The sequence below is a fragment of the Pteropus vampyrus genome, unplaced genomic scaffold (assembly GCF_000151845.1).
Source record: "Pteropus vampyrus isolate Shadow unplaced genomic scaffold, Pvam_2.0 Scaffold72, whole genome shotgun sequence".
Lineage (NCBI taxonomy): Eukaryota > Metazoa > Chordata > Mammalia > Chiroptera > Pteropodidae > Pteropus > Pteropus vampyrus.
The window spans coordinates 1655998-1671462 of NW_011888853.1; the positions used below are offsets into that span (position 1 = coordinate 1655998).

At 54.9% G+C, this 15465-nt stretch overlaps 1 protein-coding gene across 1 annotated transcript; it reads right to left on the reverse strand.

Moving 5' to 3' along the window:
- Positions 1 to 4558: 4558 nt before the first annotated feature.
- FADS6 (fatty acid desaturase 6) lies at positions 4559 to 15182 on the reverse strand. Its single transcript, XM_011361904.2, has 7 exons — positions 15145 to 15182; positions 14675 to 14871; positions 13879 to 14045; positions 7370 to 7550; positions 6550 to 6737; positions 5341 to 5520; positions 4559 to 4763 (listed from the first exon to the last, which is right to left on the reverse strand). The coding sequence occupies exons 2-7, from the start codon at positions 14835 to 14837 to the stop codon at positions 4614 to 4616; spliced, it is 1029 nt and encodes a 342-aa protein (XP_011360206.1). The 5' UTR covers positions 14838 to 14871; positions 15145 to 15182; the 3' UTR covers positions 4559 to 4613.
- Between the last annotated feature and the right edge of the window lie 283 nt (positions 15183 to 15465).

The window sequence follows — 15465 nt, forward strand, 5'->3', positions numbered from 1 at the left end:
CCGGCCCCGCCTCCGGCTCCGGCCCCGCCCCTCCCTGACCCCGCCCATAGGCGCGGACCCGCCCCAAATCCTGCCTAGCACGCTCTAGGAAAGCCCAGCGAGGCGGCTCCACCCCCATCCCCTAAAGAATCCCACCCCCAAAAGAGAAGCCCGCCCTTGGATCCACCCTCTTCTGCTGAAGGCCCGCCCCCCAGGATTTCCGGTCCCTCCGTGACTTATTAGTTCTGGAGTTAAAGGAGAGCGAATCCCCATCGCTGTTTCAATCCCGCCTGTAGAAAGGAACCAATTAGAGGGGAGTTTACTTAACCCTCTGTCTCTCTCGGTGGCTCTGGTCTCTGACTGATGACGCCACCGCCTTTCCCTTTTGATAGCCACTCCCCTGCCTGGGCTTGTTTCATGCTAGCCAATCACCAGTCCGGTTCAAACAAGTCAATGGGGTAACAACCAGAGTTTAGATGTTTGGAAAAAAGGGGCTCCTGCCTGGAACTTGGCAACCCATTTCACCGATCCGGGTGACCCCAACAAGATGCCGGCCAGGTTGGGCCAGGGAGAATTTTAAACCTTACGGGTAGCAATGTAAGAAATTTCCAAACCTGTAGAGAATTTTTATAAAAATTTATTTGAGCCAAAACTGACGACAGTTACCGGGGAGTAAGACCTAAAATGCTCCTGAGAATAAGTTTGTAGGGTTTTTTTGTTTTGTTTTGTTTTTTTATGCATTTGAACTTAAGGGAAGAACATAAGGAAGATTTACATGAAGGTGGGAGAGGTGGGAGAAAGCAAGGCAGGGATTGGATTACAGATTATGTGGTCTCCTGGAGCTGATTACAGCTTCGAAGGTATCACTTCTGCCATTTCGAAGGTGTGTTAACCTAGGTGCACAAGGAGAACGGACGGAGAAATTTGCTTTAAAATATCTCACTAAAATTATAGGACTGGGCTGTGACCACCCATTATGACCTGCCCATTTAGGAGTTTATGATCAGATCACTCTGTGAGGTTGCTTTCCATAGAATCCCTTTCCATCCGCAGAGCTCTTGGCCCTCCTCACCCCTCCCCCTTACATAGATGAAGAAACAGGGGAGGAGCAACTTGCCCCATGTACTGACCCATCCTCTCCCAAGCTGGGTTAAGGCCCCTTCTTGTCCCCTAACACCCTACCCCATTATTACTTATTACACTGCCTTACCGTTTTTTAATTATCTTTTTTATTGAAGTATAACAAACAGGAAAGTGCCCAAATCAGAAGTATACTGTTTGATGAATTATCACAGATGTAACCACATTACCACCCAGATCACCCAGATCAACAAGTAGAATGTGGCCAGCACCCCAGGAGCTCCTTGTGCTCCTTCCAGTCCCTCCCCCCTCCCCTTTCCCCCCTCCCATTCTGATTTCTAACAAGTCATTGTGTTTGTGCCTGTCCCATTAGACCAGGAGTAAGCAAACTATGGCTCGCAGGCCACATCCTACCCAACACCTGTTTCTGTACTACTCACAAGCTAATGGATTTTACATTCTTAAATGGCTTTTTTAAAATGTAAAGAATATTTTGTGACATGTGAAAATTACACAGATTCAAACAAAATTTATTGAAACACAGTTATGCTCATTCTTTACATATCTATGGTTGTTTCATACTTTGATGGCACAAAATGCTTTGAGTATTTGTGACAGAGACCATATCGTCCACAAAGCTCAAAATACTTACTATCTGGGCCTTTACAGAAAAAGTTTGTCAACTCTGGCACTAGACTGTAAGCTCCCAGGGGTTGGGGCTCAATCTCGTTCACTCTTAATACCCCCAAAGCTTCACGCAATGCCTGGTGCATAATGGATGTTCATAAAGAGTTTATTTTAATGATCAAATCATTTATTATCCTTTCACATAGGAAGAGATGAAGATTCAGGATCAGATACTTCAGAAAGCTGTATAGGACTCCCCTCCCAGAGGCACTGTGTTTGGTGGTTAAGAGCAGAGATTCTGGAGTCGGACACACTGGGTTAGAATCCTTCCCCCACCATTTACTGGCTATATGACACTGAGAAATTTAATCTCTCCAAGGCTTATGTTCATAATATGTAACGTGAGAAAAAAATAGTACCAACTTCTTATAAAGATTAAAATTAGATGGCATAGGTAAAAATGTGCCATAAGTTCTGAATAGGTGTTAGCTGTCATTGTCATCATCAATATTATCACCTCTGATTCACCTTTGTAAATTAGACCTTAGGTCACCGCGGAGCCCTAGAAAGGCTTCATTCACTCCTGTCACCTCCCCTTCCTTACCTCTCAGGCCCCGTGCATTCCCAACCCATATCCTCAGAGTAAGAGAAAATCAAGCCTCAAAGTGATAGAGTGACTCGTTCCCGGGTGCCTGTGGTACAGCCAAGTCTGGTACCAGGGCCTTCAGCTGTTGCCTATCCCCCGCTGAGGCCCAGATCAATAACACTGAGTCATTGGTTATGTATTAGGATGGTCGTAATCATTAGCCGGGACTATGCGATGGAGCCTTTACTGACATTGCATTTCTCATGTGGAGAATTAGCCGTTCGATTAGTCACTCTCCCAGACTTTAAGGCCATTTCTGAGGTACTAATGCATTTCAAAAGAGCAGCAGTAACTTAGAGCAAAGCAGTAGACTGGAGAGGCTGCCAAGCCCCGCTCCTTCCAAGAGGCTGTGAGGATCCAAAACCCTGCTCTATCAGTCAGCCTCCCAGCAGGAAACAGATGGCATGCTCAAAAGGTCCGATTGTAGAGAGTTTAATGAAGGAACTTTGTACAGAGGTGTGAGCAGCATTAAAGGAACAGTGAAGCTCCCCTGGGCTAGCAACAGCTGGAAGCCACTACCACCCTGACCCGAAGGAGCTGTTTTCAAGGGAGTGACAGCTGCGGCTGCAGAAGGCGGTGCCTGACAGGAGCTGTGGCTGCAGAAGGGGGTGCCTGACAGGAGCTGTGGCCTTCGGTAGAAGAGGCAGGGTCTGGGGGCCAGGGGCAGCTTCCCAGCAGAGCCACCTGAGGCTTCATTAGAGATAGGCTCTCCAACAGGACCAGGCTTAGAGAGTGCCTTCGCCTGCCACCTGAACCCCCCGCCCATCCCCCGCTGACATCATCAGAGGCAGTGTGCCCTTCGCCCTGTCCAAGGCCCCCCTGCCCATCCCACTGGCTGACATCATCAGGGGCAGCGTGCCCTTCGCCCCGTCCAAGGACTTCACTGGAAAACCAGGCAATTACGCAGTCAGAACACGACTTGCGTGTGCTCGACCAGGGCTGATTTTGCCCCCCAGGGGACATTCGTCAATGACTTCAGACATTTCTGATGCTCACAACTTGGGCTCCTAGCACCTTGTGGGTAAGAAGCCAGGGATGCTGCTAAGCATCCTGCAATGCACAGGACAGGCCCCGACAGCAAAGAATGATCTGGCCAAAATGTCATAGTGCCAAGGTGAGAAACCCTGTTTTAAACCAACTGCTCTGGCCTCCTTTCTCTGTCCCTCCCTCAGCCTCCAGCTGGGCCCTTGCAACCCCTCATCCAGCCCCCAGCCAGGGCAGCTCCCAGCCCTCTCTCAGGTCTGCCCACTTTAGGCTGGCTCTCCATGATGCCCCCAGCACCTCAACCTCTTCCTCTGGCTGGCATCCGTAATTCCTTACGTTCCTGCCTCCCTCCCGGGCTGCAGACAATGCTTTCGCAAACCAGCCCAGCCCTTGACTTCCGGGGTTTGTATCTGCACCCCACACTCCTCCTCCTTCCTTTCTTCTCCAAGGCCTTCTGTCCTCCAGACCCTGTGCCCACCACCCCCTCCGGCCTCAGTTACCTTCCCAGTAATTTTTCTTCTCTCTCAATTGATAATTCTTCCAGGTCCACTCCTTCGAACTATCATGGGACAAAGCAGACTTCTTCTAGAGCTAGCCAAGGTCATGCTCAAAGCTATTTCTATTCTTTCTCCCCTTACTTCCGGAACCTGGTGTCTTCTCCTTACAAAACACATACACTTTGATCTCGCTGATGCTGTGGCTCTTGGCAGATGCCGAGCCTGTGTCTTGCAGGGGTTTCTCTGGCTGAGAAACCAGGAAAACCTGCCGTGAGTAACCTCCCCGTGGTCCCTGGGGAGAGGGCTCCTTAGTGGGCACAGCCTCCGAGGGCACAGAGAAGCGGTGGCCAACTAAGAGTATGGCACTGCTGGCGCGAGGGAGGCCCTAGCCAAGGGCTGATCCTACTCTCTTGCTGCCCTCTTCTAGCCTGCCCCCTGCACAGGGCCTGTCCTCACCCCTGTCACCCTCCCATAGCCCTACCAAGGCTCAGGCAGAGCAGGGGAGGAATTCAGCTGTTTAGACCTGAGATGAAGTGGGCCAGATTGCTCAGAGTGCCCAGCCGTCTTTATTCCTTCCCTCCAGATATCTCTCGCAACCCAGAAAAGCAAGCAGGGCAAGCGACCCCCAGAAGCCCCAGCACGAGCTCCCTGCCTCACTGCCCTCCCAGTGCCTCCAAGCCCAGGCCACACCCACTGGGAAAGGGCCCGCCTCCTCCCGGCCCCTGGACGGGCCCGCAGAGAAGCAGGAGAACCAGGGTTGGGCCTGGGAAGGGGAGCAGGGTTCCTGTGCTGGCCGCCCCTCATTGCAGCCCCACCAGCTCAGTGATGGGAGGGGTCTGCACCATGAACTCCTCATACCGACTGAGGAACAGCCAGAGGCGAGCCAGGTAGGTGTCCTCGTTGTAAGGCAGGTGCTTTTCATGGAGGAACTGGGACACCACGGGCTTCACCTGCCAGAAGATGGGCAAGAAGAGGGGCCGCTGAGCCAGGGCTGCAGGCAGGCCCATCCCCCTAGGGGCCCTTCCTCTTCCCAACCCCAGCTGCTGTCTGCCTCGTTCTGTGCTAGTCTGCAGGAGCTGAGGGGCTTACAGAATCCCTGCCTCTCCCCCTCCCAGCAGGCAAGGAAGAGGGGGCTTTTCCTCAACATCCCCCCCCAAGGCCCCCGACTGCATGACAGTCCTGTTCGCTGTGGTGGGTAAAAACCATAGCTCCCTTTTACCAAGCACCCACTGTGTGCCCAACATTCCAGAACCATTTCTTCATTTCATCCTCAAAGCCTGTCAACATACACACTGCTTACTCCCATTCTACAGATAAGGAAGCCAAGGCTTGGGTCAGTTAACTTGCCCAGAGTCACACTGCTAGTAAGAAACCCACACTGATGCTTGCGTACTAGGCTGCCCTTCCTGGGGACCTCTGTCCAGTCCAGTTGGGGGACTCAGGGCTCGGGCGAATCCTGAAGGTTATGAACCCTCTGCCCTCAGGGACTCCCTTCATCCCAGCCCCTCCAGCCCGACCCTCATCTACCTTTAGGCACATGTTGTCAGAGAGCCTGGGGAAGAGGTGGTGCTCCACGTGGCAGCTGATGAGGGAGTGACCGAAGGCCCAGTCCAGAACGGGCAGCCGGGGCAGGTTAAGCACGCCCAGGCTCATCATGTGAATCCGCTGGGGCTTCTTGTCTCGGGAGAACATGGGCAGCCCGATGTGCTGTGACAGACATGTGGGTCATGGCCTGGGCCATTCCCGTACCTCCCCACCCTGCCCCAGGTGTCCTCACCTAGCATTTGGGGACCAGCTTCTGCCCTCCCTCGCTCTCACTCTGGCGGGACCTGGTAGAGGCAAGAGGCGGCTGGGTTCACCTGTCCATGCCCTGAGCTCAGTCTCGTCCATCTCTGGGCCTCTCTCCCCATCTGTACCATGAGGGGCTTGGCCTGGGCACCCCTCAGTTCCTGTGGTACTCTAAAGCTTGTGGCTGCCCACCACCTACTCTCAGGTCCCTATGTCTTTGCTTCATCCTGGAGAGACCCTTCCCTGCTTTGTTTTCACCAATCGAAATCCTGCTCGTCGTTCAAGATCAAGTTTGCGTGTATATTTTCACTCGACAGGTTTGTATACCAGCCTCCTCCACCAGGCACTGTCCTAGGCCTAGTGAGTGTGAAGTGAACAGGAGTGTCTGTTCTAACAAGACAGGCAGATAGGACACAACTATGGCATTCAGTCATTCATGGCAGTTGTGCTAAGCGCTAGGGTGGTGGTGAGCAGGATGCTCTATCCGAGGTCTTCACTGGTTTGAGGAGCAGGGAGGTGTTTGTCCCTATGGAAATGGGCCAGGACCCTGTGCTGCGTCCTGGCCTTGCAAGAAGACCTCTGTCTCCAGCTCCTCCATCGGCCTGCCCGTGGCCTGTGCTGGGGCCTCCGTGATGGCCCTCCATCCACTTCACTTAAGGTTATCCCCGTAAGTGCACTCAGGGCTGGAGCTGGGGGCTAATCACTTGTGTCCCCACAGGGCTTAATCTACCCGATGCACATCACATTGAAGGTTCTTAACGCATCTTCTCTCCACGTGTGAATGGCAGCCAGTGTTGAAGAAAAGCGAACTCCTTACCTTAGACCAAAGCTCTCTGTGATGACCCCCAGAGAGGAGAGGAGAGGGCTGGGTGGGAGGTGGGGGGAGGCTTCCTCAGCTGGAGAATGCTCCCCGTAGCCCCCCAGCGCCCGGGGTGGGGGATACCTCACCTGGAAGATGTTGACGTGGAGGTAAGGGTGGGCCAGCAGGGACCTGGTGACGAGCATGCAGGCCAGGGCCGAGCAGGGGCTCCTGAAGCCAGACACATTCAAGAGCAGCCAGTAGTGAGAATAAAGGCCCAGGGAAACCAAGGCCAGACCCCGCAGAGCCGTCCCGAGCTCCGCCTTACTCAGCCGCTCTGCCAAAAGGGTGAGAAACGCAGTGACGGTGGTGGGCAAGGCTCAGATCCAATGCACGCTGGCTCCCCGGTGGCTCGGTGGTGCCCACCAGGGTGATCTCGGTGTGTTCATCCCCACACAGCCCTGAAAAGTGGGTTCGCCCATTTGACAGATGAGGAAATGGAGCAGTAAGCAACTTGACCAAGGTCACTCTGACCTTGTAAGTGGTGGCCTGAGGCTTGAACCCAGGTCTGGCTGCCCCGCAGCCCGTCCTCCTTCCACCACATGTATTGCTCCCGTGATATTAAAAATTATAACGTGCACTATAGTGTGAGGCCTTTCCAAAGCATTTGCACATCTGCAACCTCACTGTGCTCTCACACCTCCCCGGAGGAGCCGGTGAGAACCTGAGGCTCAGAGAAGCTAAGTTACCTGCCTAAAGTCACCAAGCAGTAAGCAGCGAAGCCAGACTTGGCCCTGGGTCCAAGGCTCTTTCCACTCTGCCTTGCTGTCTCAGAAAACTTCTGTCCCATCTTGACTCAGGGCCCCTCACCTCCTCCACGAGCGGCCCCCATGAACCAAGGAGGGAAGGAAGGAAAGAGAAGCCCAGGCCTTCACGGGGCACTCCGGACCCAGGCCCTGGCATACTCACCGACAGCCACCAGAGGGGTGATGATGGGGATCAAGAGAGGAGCGAGGAACATGTAAACGTAGCGGTTGAGGAAAGGCAGCCTCCACGTGCTCGAGTCCCCCAGGCCCAGCACGTTGGTGTGTCCGTGGTGCATCTTGACGTGTCCGTACTTGGCATACTCCGCAGGGAAGGCCGTGCACACCTGCAGAAGGGAGCCAGAAAGGGCACCGGGGCCCATGTCAGGCACAGTCAAGCAAAGTAGGACCTTTGGGAGCCTACAGAACAGCCCGCCATCCTTGGACGCTGCATGTCCAGGGCCTTCCCGCCTTACACCCCCGGCTAATCAGCCTTGACCATCAACTAACTCTCAGGTATCTGTGACTACAAAGGGCAGCCAGTCAAAACAACTGCTTTCACTTGGCATGGTGCTGCAAAGTGCTGTGGGGCGTGACGCCAGCCCCTAGACTGCCACTCTGCCACTGACCACCCAGGCAGCCTGCAAGCCTGAGAGGATTGGACACACTGCTTGTCAGGTCGCTGGCATCAGATTACAATTATTTCCTGCATGTTTATCTTGGAAACATCTGTACCTTTCACTAACACTACTTTACATCTTGAGCCCACAGCAGGGGGGTGGAGGATGGGAGTGGTCTGGAGGCAAAGGGAGACCTTCCCCTGAACTGTCTACGAGGGCGTCACCAGGGGTGAGGTCTGCCCTGGGGGAGGCCGACAGCTAATTTGTCCCTGGGGTGACTCCTCTCTGGCAGGTGAGGGAATCTCCTAAACCGGTCACCAGAAGCAGTTCTCTTATTCTAATAACTGTCAATCTAAGGGCAAAAGAGGCAAAAGAGACACTGAGGCGTTTCTTATGCAGATACATGCAAATGAACATGCAAATGTTCTCTTCCAATATTTCATTCAGGCCAGAAGATTTTGCTAATTTTATTGAAGATGCTGCCTGCCAGCTTCCAGGAAAACATGAAGAGTTTCCCAGTTCCAGTCACCGGGATCTTGGGAAAGACAGCGGAACACCCTCCAACGAGCCCCCAGCATCCCGCGCTCTGCATACGTGACTTGGTAGTCTCCCAAGCCCAGGAGGTCAGCGGCGTTATTATTCACAGTTGACAGAAGCAGAAACTGAGATAGAGAGAGGCCATGTGCCCATCCCAGGTCACTCAGCTAGGTGGGTAGCGGAGGGCCATCAGGCCCCCGAGATGAGTCACTTCCTGCCGCGGAGGAGGAGCCGAAACCCTATCGAAAGGAAAGGACGCTGAAGAGCACAGTTAACGATGTCACAACTGAAGGTTTACAACAGACTCGGGAAGATACGGCAAACCAACGCTGAACCGCCCCTTCCGAGGCGAAGGCAGAGGGCAGGAAGGTAAATGCTCATTCAGCAATGGCGTCGCCAACGAAAACAGGACCAGGTGCTTCACTCTCGGATGATGTAAACCCCTAAGGAGCGGGTTTTGCTGTTTTCGTAAACTTTCTTTCGGAGGGACAGAACCTGGGAGAGGCTGCAGAGGGGTGGGCAGGTGACGAGTCAATTAAAGTAATTGACTGTTGGTCTCCAAGACCCATCCCTACTGCATCCCCTTGATTGGTTCAAGTTAGTGGCACAAGCCTGTTGGCAGCGGGCAGAAGGGGGCTGCAGCCAGCGTCTATTGGGATGTCCTGAGGTCGCCTGCCTCTGCCCAAGGCCCGCAAGTATGTGTTTTGAACCTCACGGTTCTGTCCCGTGAAACTGGGAAAAGTTGGCTGTTTTTAACCGCTCCTTCCACACACTTCTGCACCAAGGGCCGAATCCCATCCGCATGGCTTCCGTCATCAAGAAATGCCAGCTGAATGCATCAGTCTGCTTAGTGGCAAAGTCAATTTCCCTTCTGGCACACGCTCAGCCTCTCCTCGCAGACCAGCAGCGGACCGCGCTTTGAGTAGCAACACCAGAAACGACCTGGACCCGAACCAGACGGAGCATGGAAAGAGCCCGAGCCTCAGGGCCTGGTGGGGTCCTCCGTCAGGTTCTCAGCCACGTGCACAGACCCGAGGATGCGGGGGAGACAGGCTTCCTGTGCAGTACGTAACATGTGATCTGTGACTCAGCGCACACTCCCAGAGTCCGTGTTTGATTTGCCTTTTGATACGAATAAGAACAGATTTAAGGCTATTTCTATAACACTGAAATTCTCACTCCCATCTAGATGTTTTTTCGGAGGAGAAGAGAGGCGGATTTGGGTTAGGAGGGGAGACGTCACGCAGCTCACAGCGTGTCCACGTGCGTGTCCACCCATAGACCGAAGCGCGGTGGGAAGTGGTCCCGGGCTGCTGCGGGAGTTAGAGAATGGACTGTCCCACTGCAAAGGATTATTTTAAGGTCTCGCCCGAGAGGATTCCACCTCCAGACTCAGAAGAAGTTCTGGAAGCCTCCAGGTCGGTGCCGCTTCTTGATATCATCGCCCTCTGTACTCCTCAGGAAGACGTAGGAGCTCCAACCTCTGAGCAGTGCTCAGGCTCTTCAAGTGGCCAGACATCAGGGGCAGACGTCGGTATAATTCCCCTCACCGTCTCTCAGCGAAATGCCGGGGCCCCCAATCTCTCATGTGTTCATCCATTCTTTCACTCAGTTGTTTGTTCACTGAAGCATCCTTTGGGGCCTCTGCCAGTGGCCAAAGGTCATTGTCTAATTTAGTTTTTGACTAGGTAATATGTTCATGTAATTCAGAGTTCAAAAGTGCACAGCGAGGGGCTTCCGCCTGCCCCAGCCCCCAGCTGCCCTGGGAGGCGAGGGAGGCTCTCGGTCTCTTATGCATCTGCTAATATTTTCTTTTTATCTTTTTAAAACAAACAATCCTTTGCAGGATTAGAAACCATCGTTAATAAAATTGTGGCGCGGCCGAAGTTGGGTGTGAAATAGGTCATTCTACTGGATTGAAAGGGAGGGGTGAGGCGAGACAGGTGATGGGCCAGAGGTTGCTGGTCTGGGCCAGCTGAGAGATGGTGAGGTCTCGGGGAAGGCAAGGAGTGGGAGGAGGAGGGATCAAGGGCAAGGCCAGATTTCCAGAGTGGGCCTGGGACATGTGGGGCCACTCCAGACGTGGGGACAGGGGTGGAGGGCGGGAGCACGGACAGGATGAGAAAGAGGGGCTGTGTGGCATCCCAGGGGCAGCGGCCCTCGGGCGGGACAGACCCTGGGCTGGAATCTGCCCGGCTCCCATTCCTCCCTCCGGGTCCTTTCACTGACTCTCGGGCGCTGGGCAGCCCCTTCGCACTGGCTTCAGCACGCTAGGGGCCTCTGGGGCTCCATGGGCCACGGCCATGGGTTTGTAAGACAGAGACTAGGAAGCCCAGATGAATTCAAGTTTCACATAAACGACCCATCGCTTTTGGTAGACGTATACCCCAAACAGTGCCTGCATGAATCATTCATCCGAAGTTCAAACTTCACTGGGCGTCCTGTGTTTTATTTGTTACAACTGGCAGCCCTCCGCAGTGAGAATGCGAACTCCTGAGTATGAGTCCTCAGGTGCCAGGCTGGCCCTGCGACAGGCTCCGTGTGGATAAGGTGATATGTCAGCACCTTTGGATGAGAGAGGGACAGCGGTGAGGGCTGAAGCCAGAGGTGTCCCCGAGCGCCTCGTCCTGACGGAAGCAGGCTGCTGCGGTCAGTGCTGAGCCCATCATGCGGCTCTGAGAACATTCTCTCCACTTCCAGGCCTTGTCCCCAGGAACCTCTCAGCTCCTCTGCCTGGCACATGGGCCTCCTTGCCCGCCTTTCTCCAGGGTCTCCATTAGATTCTAGCGATCCCAGATTTCTGTGGGTCCCTCACACACTGTGCTGTTTCCCATGTCTGTGCCTCTGTCTACACGTCTGCTCCGTCCGAAACCACCTTCCTGCTCTGAGCCTGGCCAGGCCTCCCCTGTGCTGTCTCCTCTGGACCCTCTCCCCGGGGGTTCTCCGCCTTGACACTCTTGACAGTTGGGGACAGGTCATTCTGTCGCGCGCACTGTAAAATCTTTAGCAGCATCCTCTACCCACTGAACGCCAGTAATACACACACACGCACACGCATCGTGATAGCCAAAAATGTCTGCGGACATCCGGTGCCCCTGCCATGCTCTCCCCTCTGTGCTCACAGCATTCACACCACCTAGTTGACGGCACCGTCAGGTCCTGCCTGCCCTGCTCCCAGCCGCTCCACGTACCAGCTGAGTGGCCTTGGACAAGCGACTTAACCTCCCAAACTAGGGTCTCCTCATCTACACAGTGAGTGTAACAGGTAATAATAGCTTCAAACACCTAAGGCGGCATGACTATTAAATGAGATAATTCATGGAAGGTACACAATAAGTACCCAATAAGTATCAGCTGATAAAATCAAGATTTTTCTTATTTTTATGTCATTTGTGTTTGTCTGTTTCCCCACCTGACTCTGAGCCCCTGGGGAACTAGAAACTGGTTTCATTCACTGTTGGTCCCTAGCACCCAGCGGGAGTCTTAGCGGGGAGCAGAAGCTCGGTGATGTTGAGTACACCGCTGGGCAGTTGCCCGCTCAGCCTCGACTGACACTCCTTCAGCCCCCAAAGTCCACATCCAACAGACTTCTCTCCCAAATTCTGCTCCCAGCTGGGCAGCCCCGGCCCCCTTGAAAACAACCCCACCATTTCCTCTCCAAGACCTTCCCTCAAGGGCACACTCATCAGACTCAGTGCAGCCATCCATAGACGACCGCCTGGCCTTGATCCAGGGCCCTCTGCCTCTGATGGGCAGAGGGCCCCCTCCACCAGGACCCAGGCTTTACAGACCCACAGGAGTGGGAACTGCCAGGAGGCCCCCTTCCCAGAGACCTCAGGCTTATCTTTGAGGAAGCCACACCAAACCTGGGAGCAGTTGGCGGGGGTTGCTACCTAAAAGTACATTTCATAACCTATAAAATGACATAGAACTACACGCACGCATGCACACGCGCATGCACACACACACACACACACACACACACTGTACTAACGACAATTTCCTGGTTTGCTATTGAACGACACATAAGTGCAGCTATTGAGGGAAATCCAGTGAAGGTGACACCAGATCTCTCTGTCCTATTTTTACAACATCATGTGAATCTATAATTATTTAGAAAATAAAAACTTTTTTTTTTTTTACAAAAGTGTATTTCGTACTGCAGATCTGAGTTTGCCCTCTAAATAAATGTAATTAAATAAAAAATAAATAAAAGCCATCGTTGAGCACACACAGACTAATACCCCTTGGGGTTTGGCGGGGAGTGGGATGGGGGGGCGGGGACAAGCAGAGGGATGGTCGGAGAGACAGCCCCGAGGACAACGGCCACACTGAACCCCGAGGACAACGGCCACACTGAACTCCTGGAAGGAGAATGTTCGAGAATCCTGACCAGGCTGGGAGTTCTCTGCTCTGGTTCCTCCACCACATAGGACTCGAATAAAGGTGACTGGCATTCTCTTGGGTGACGCTCCTTAGGGAGACGGGCAGAGCTGGCCTGTGCTCCCCTGTGGACCAGCTGTGACTCCGTCCACGGCAGCACAGAGACAACTTTGGAAGAAAGGTTTGACGTTGAGACACCACAGAGCTTAGTAACTGGCAGAGCCTGTTTCGTCCCACTCAGGGGAGCGTCTACATTCTGAATGACAGGCAGGGGGGTCCCTAAAGCCTTCCGATTTCAGGACTTAATCCTTCTCAGGCTTTAGCACTTAAACCATGGGGGCTCTGCCCACCCACCCTGTCTCCCATCTTCCTGTGGCCCTTCACTGGCAGTCCCCAAGGATAAAAGTGACAGTCCCAGTGACATCACCCAGGACAGGGAAGGGCTGGTGCACTTGCGGGGGAAGGCTAGGGCTGGCTGGCGAGAGGGTCTGAAGTATGTCAGTAGGAGGAATGGTGCGTTCTCACGGAGGCCGGAAGTGGGTCTTCAGAGGGAAGTTCATGCTAGCATAGGGAGGTATGTATAATTGGGGATAATTTAGCAGAGAAACAACAATCTGGAGTGTCACTGCCCCCTCCATCTTGTCCATCTCTCCCCCCGAGAGCCAGCTTGGGAAGAGCACAGGCACCCAAAAAGAGGAGGTGACAACGAGTGTGGCAGAGATCCAAGAAGGTCCTGGGCAGCAAGAGCTTGTCCTTTGTGCAACGCAGGGCCCTGGCCCAGGTGGTGGTCCAGGGCCACCTCATCGCACTCACGTGGACACACACACACACAGAGTTTTGTCTGCTTTGCATAACCGCATCAACTTTTCAGTTAAAAACAAATAACACTAACATACAAACAACAACAAAAACTGCCGACCCTTTCCTTGCAGCTGACCATGTGTTCCCTCCGGAGAAAATGAGCGAAGCTAACAGCTGGCGATCATCGAGGAGTCAGGCCCAGGCCCTGAACCAGGACCCTCGCTGTGTCGTTTGATCCTCACGCTGGATTAAGTGAGTACCACGCTGGCATAGACAATGAGGTTGCCCACATGGTACCAGCAGCCGCCCATCCCCCGCCCCCTCCCAGGCTCACCTCCACAAAGAAAAGTGCCCAGATCCTGCTCCAGCGTTTGGATTCGGTGAGGGCACCGTGAGTGGCCAGGTGGCTGCCCTTGACGGTGAGCGTGTAGTGGCACACACCCAAGACGGTGATGCCCAGGACAAAGACCAGGACGTTCTCAGAGCACAGGCACAGGAACCCTGCAGGGAGGGGGTGGTTAGGATCTTTCTCCAGCTCTTGGAGATCTAGGCCCAGACACTCCCTCCTCCGCACTTGGGAGCCCAGGCCACAGTGGGCCCAGCCCTGGGGCAGCACAGGCAGCAGTGAGGCATTATGTCCTGAAGGGGGTGGGTTGGTTCTCTCTACAGGATGTGGGACAAAGCAGAGCCCTATTGACTCCCCAAGGACATTGCAGGAGTCTTGATGCTGGCCCCAACCAGAGCAGTGACGGGGTCAGGGCACGGCGGGGGTCCAAACCAGGAGAGGTCCAGGGGGAACACTGCCCTCCCCCCTCATCTCTGGTGTCCTTGCGGAGAAACCTCCCCCTCCCCCAGGTCTCCTCACCCCTCCCCGCCTTTCCGGTGACTTCTGTCAACTTTCTCCTCCGCTGTCCTTCGTGCCATCAGCCTTCTCCCTCCTCCAGCACCCAAGTCCTCTGGGGACATAAGACAGGACACCCCAACCAGACTTTCGGGTTTGGGCTGTGACTCTCCTGGGGTTCTGGTCTCCCCCACTCCACTGCCCTCCAGCCCGCTACATCCCCTTTTCCGCATCACCGCCTCCAGCCCAGCCCCTGGTCAACCTGTCCGCGAGTCTCCGTGTCCCTCACCAGATGGCAAGGCCAGGAGGCTGAGCGCAAGGATGGCGCAATCCACACCGTGGCGCTCCCACCACGAGCTCGCCCTCACCACGTCCTGGACCCGCGCCTCCAGCTCCCCCAGCAGCGCCTCGGCCCCGCCGCTCCCCTGGGGTGCGCCTCGCGCCGGCTCCATCGGGCCCCGGACGACTCCGAGGACACCAGCGTATCTGCAGCGGCGGACAAGGCTCTGAGCACCAGAGGGGGCGGGCCGGGGCGGAGTCAGGCGCCTGGCTGGGGCCACCCGCCCCCGGTGACACGGTGCGTGCGGGTCACCGGGTGCCTCTGGACTAGAACCGCCGCAAGAAGAACCGGTGGATGCGCGAAGGTGGGGAGGAGGCTCTGGGTACAGGGGACGCGGGAGTGGGGGGCGAGGCGGGGGTGGGGGGGACGGGACACGCAGAGACCGTAGTGGAAATCCCCAGGGTCCCTGACCGCCTGACCTTAAGTAACTCTCATTCTCCTTGTCCCCTCGCCCTGCTCGGGTGTGCACAGCATTTTTATTCCACAGCCTGAGCGTTTTTCTCAGTGGCAGTTAGCGGGCAGCCCCCACACGACACAGGCGTGCGTTCCTTGCCTGTCTCCGCCCACAGCCTGGCGGCCGGGGGGGATGGCAGCGACTTACCTCGCGCTGCTGCTCAAGCTGTGCCTTCGGTACCTGCCACAATGCCTGGCACACAAAGATTTTTAAATTCATGAGGCAGAACGTTCAAGGGGCATGGGGAAGCGGGGTCCCCTCTGCGTCCGGTTTTAGCAGCGATGAC

Bases quoted from the DNA above. Each gene is read 5' to 3' on its own strand.
- FADS6 (XM_011361904.2), bottom strand. From the start codon at position 14,837: ATGGAGCCGGCGCGAGGCGCACCCCAGGGGAGCGGCGGGGCCGAGGCG. The intron at 14,046-14,674 runs GTGAGGGACACG...CCCTCCCTGCAG, and splicing joins CCTCCTGGCCTTGCCATCTG to GGTTCCTGTGCCTGTGCTCT. The intron at 6,738-7,369 runs GTGAGTATGCCA...CCCTTTTGGCAG, and splicing joins CACCCCTCTGGTGGCTGTCG to AGCGGCTGAGTAAGGCGGAG.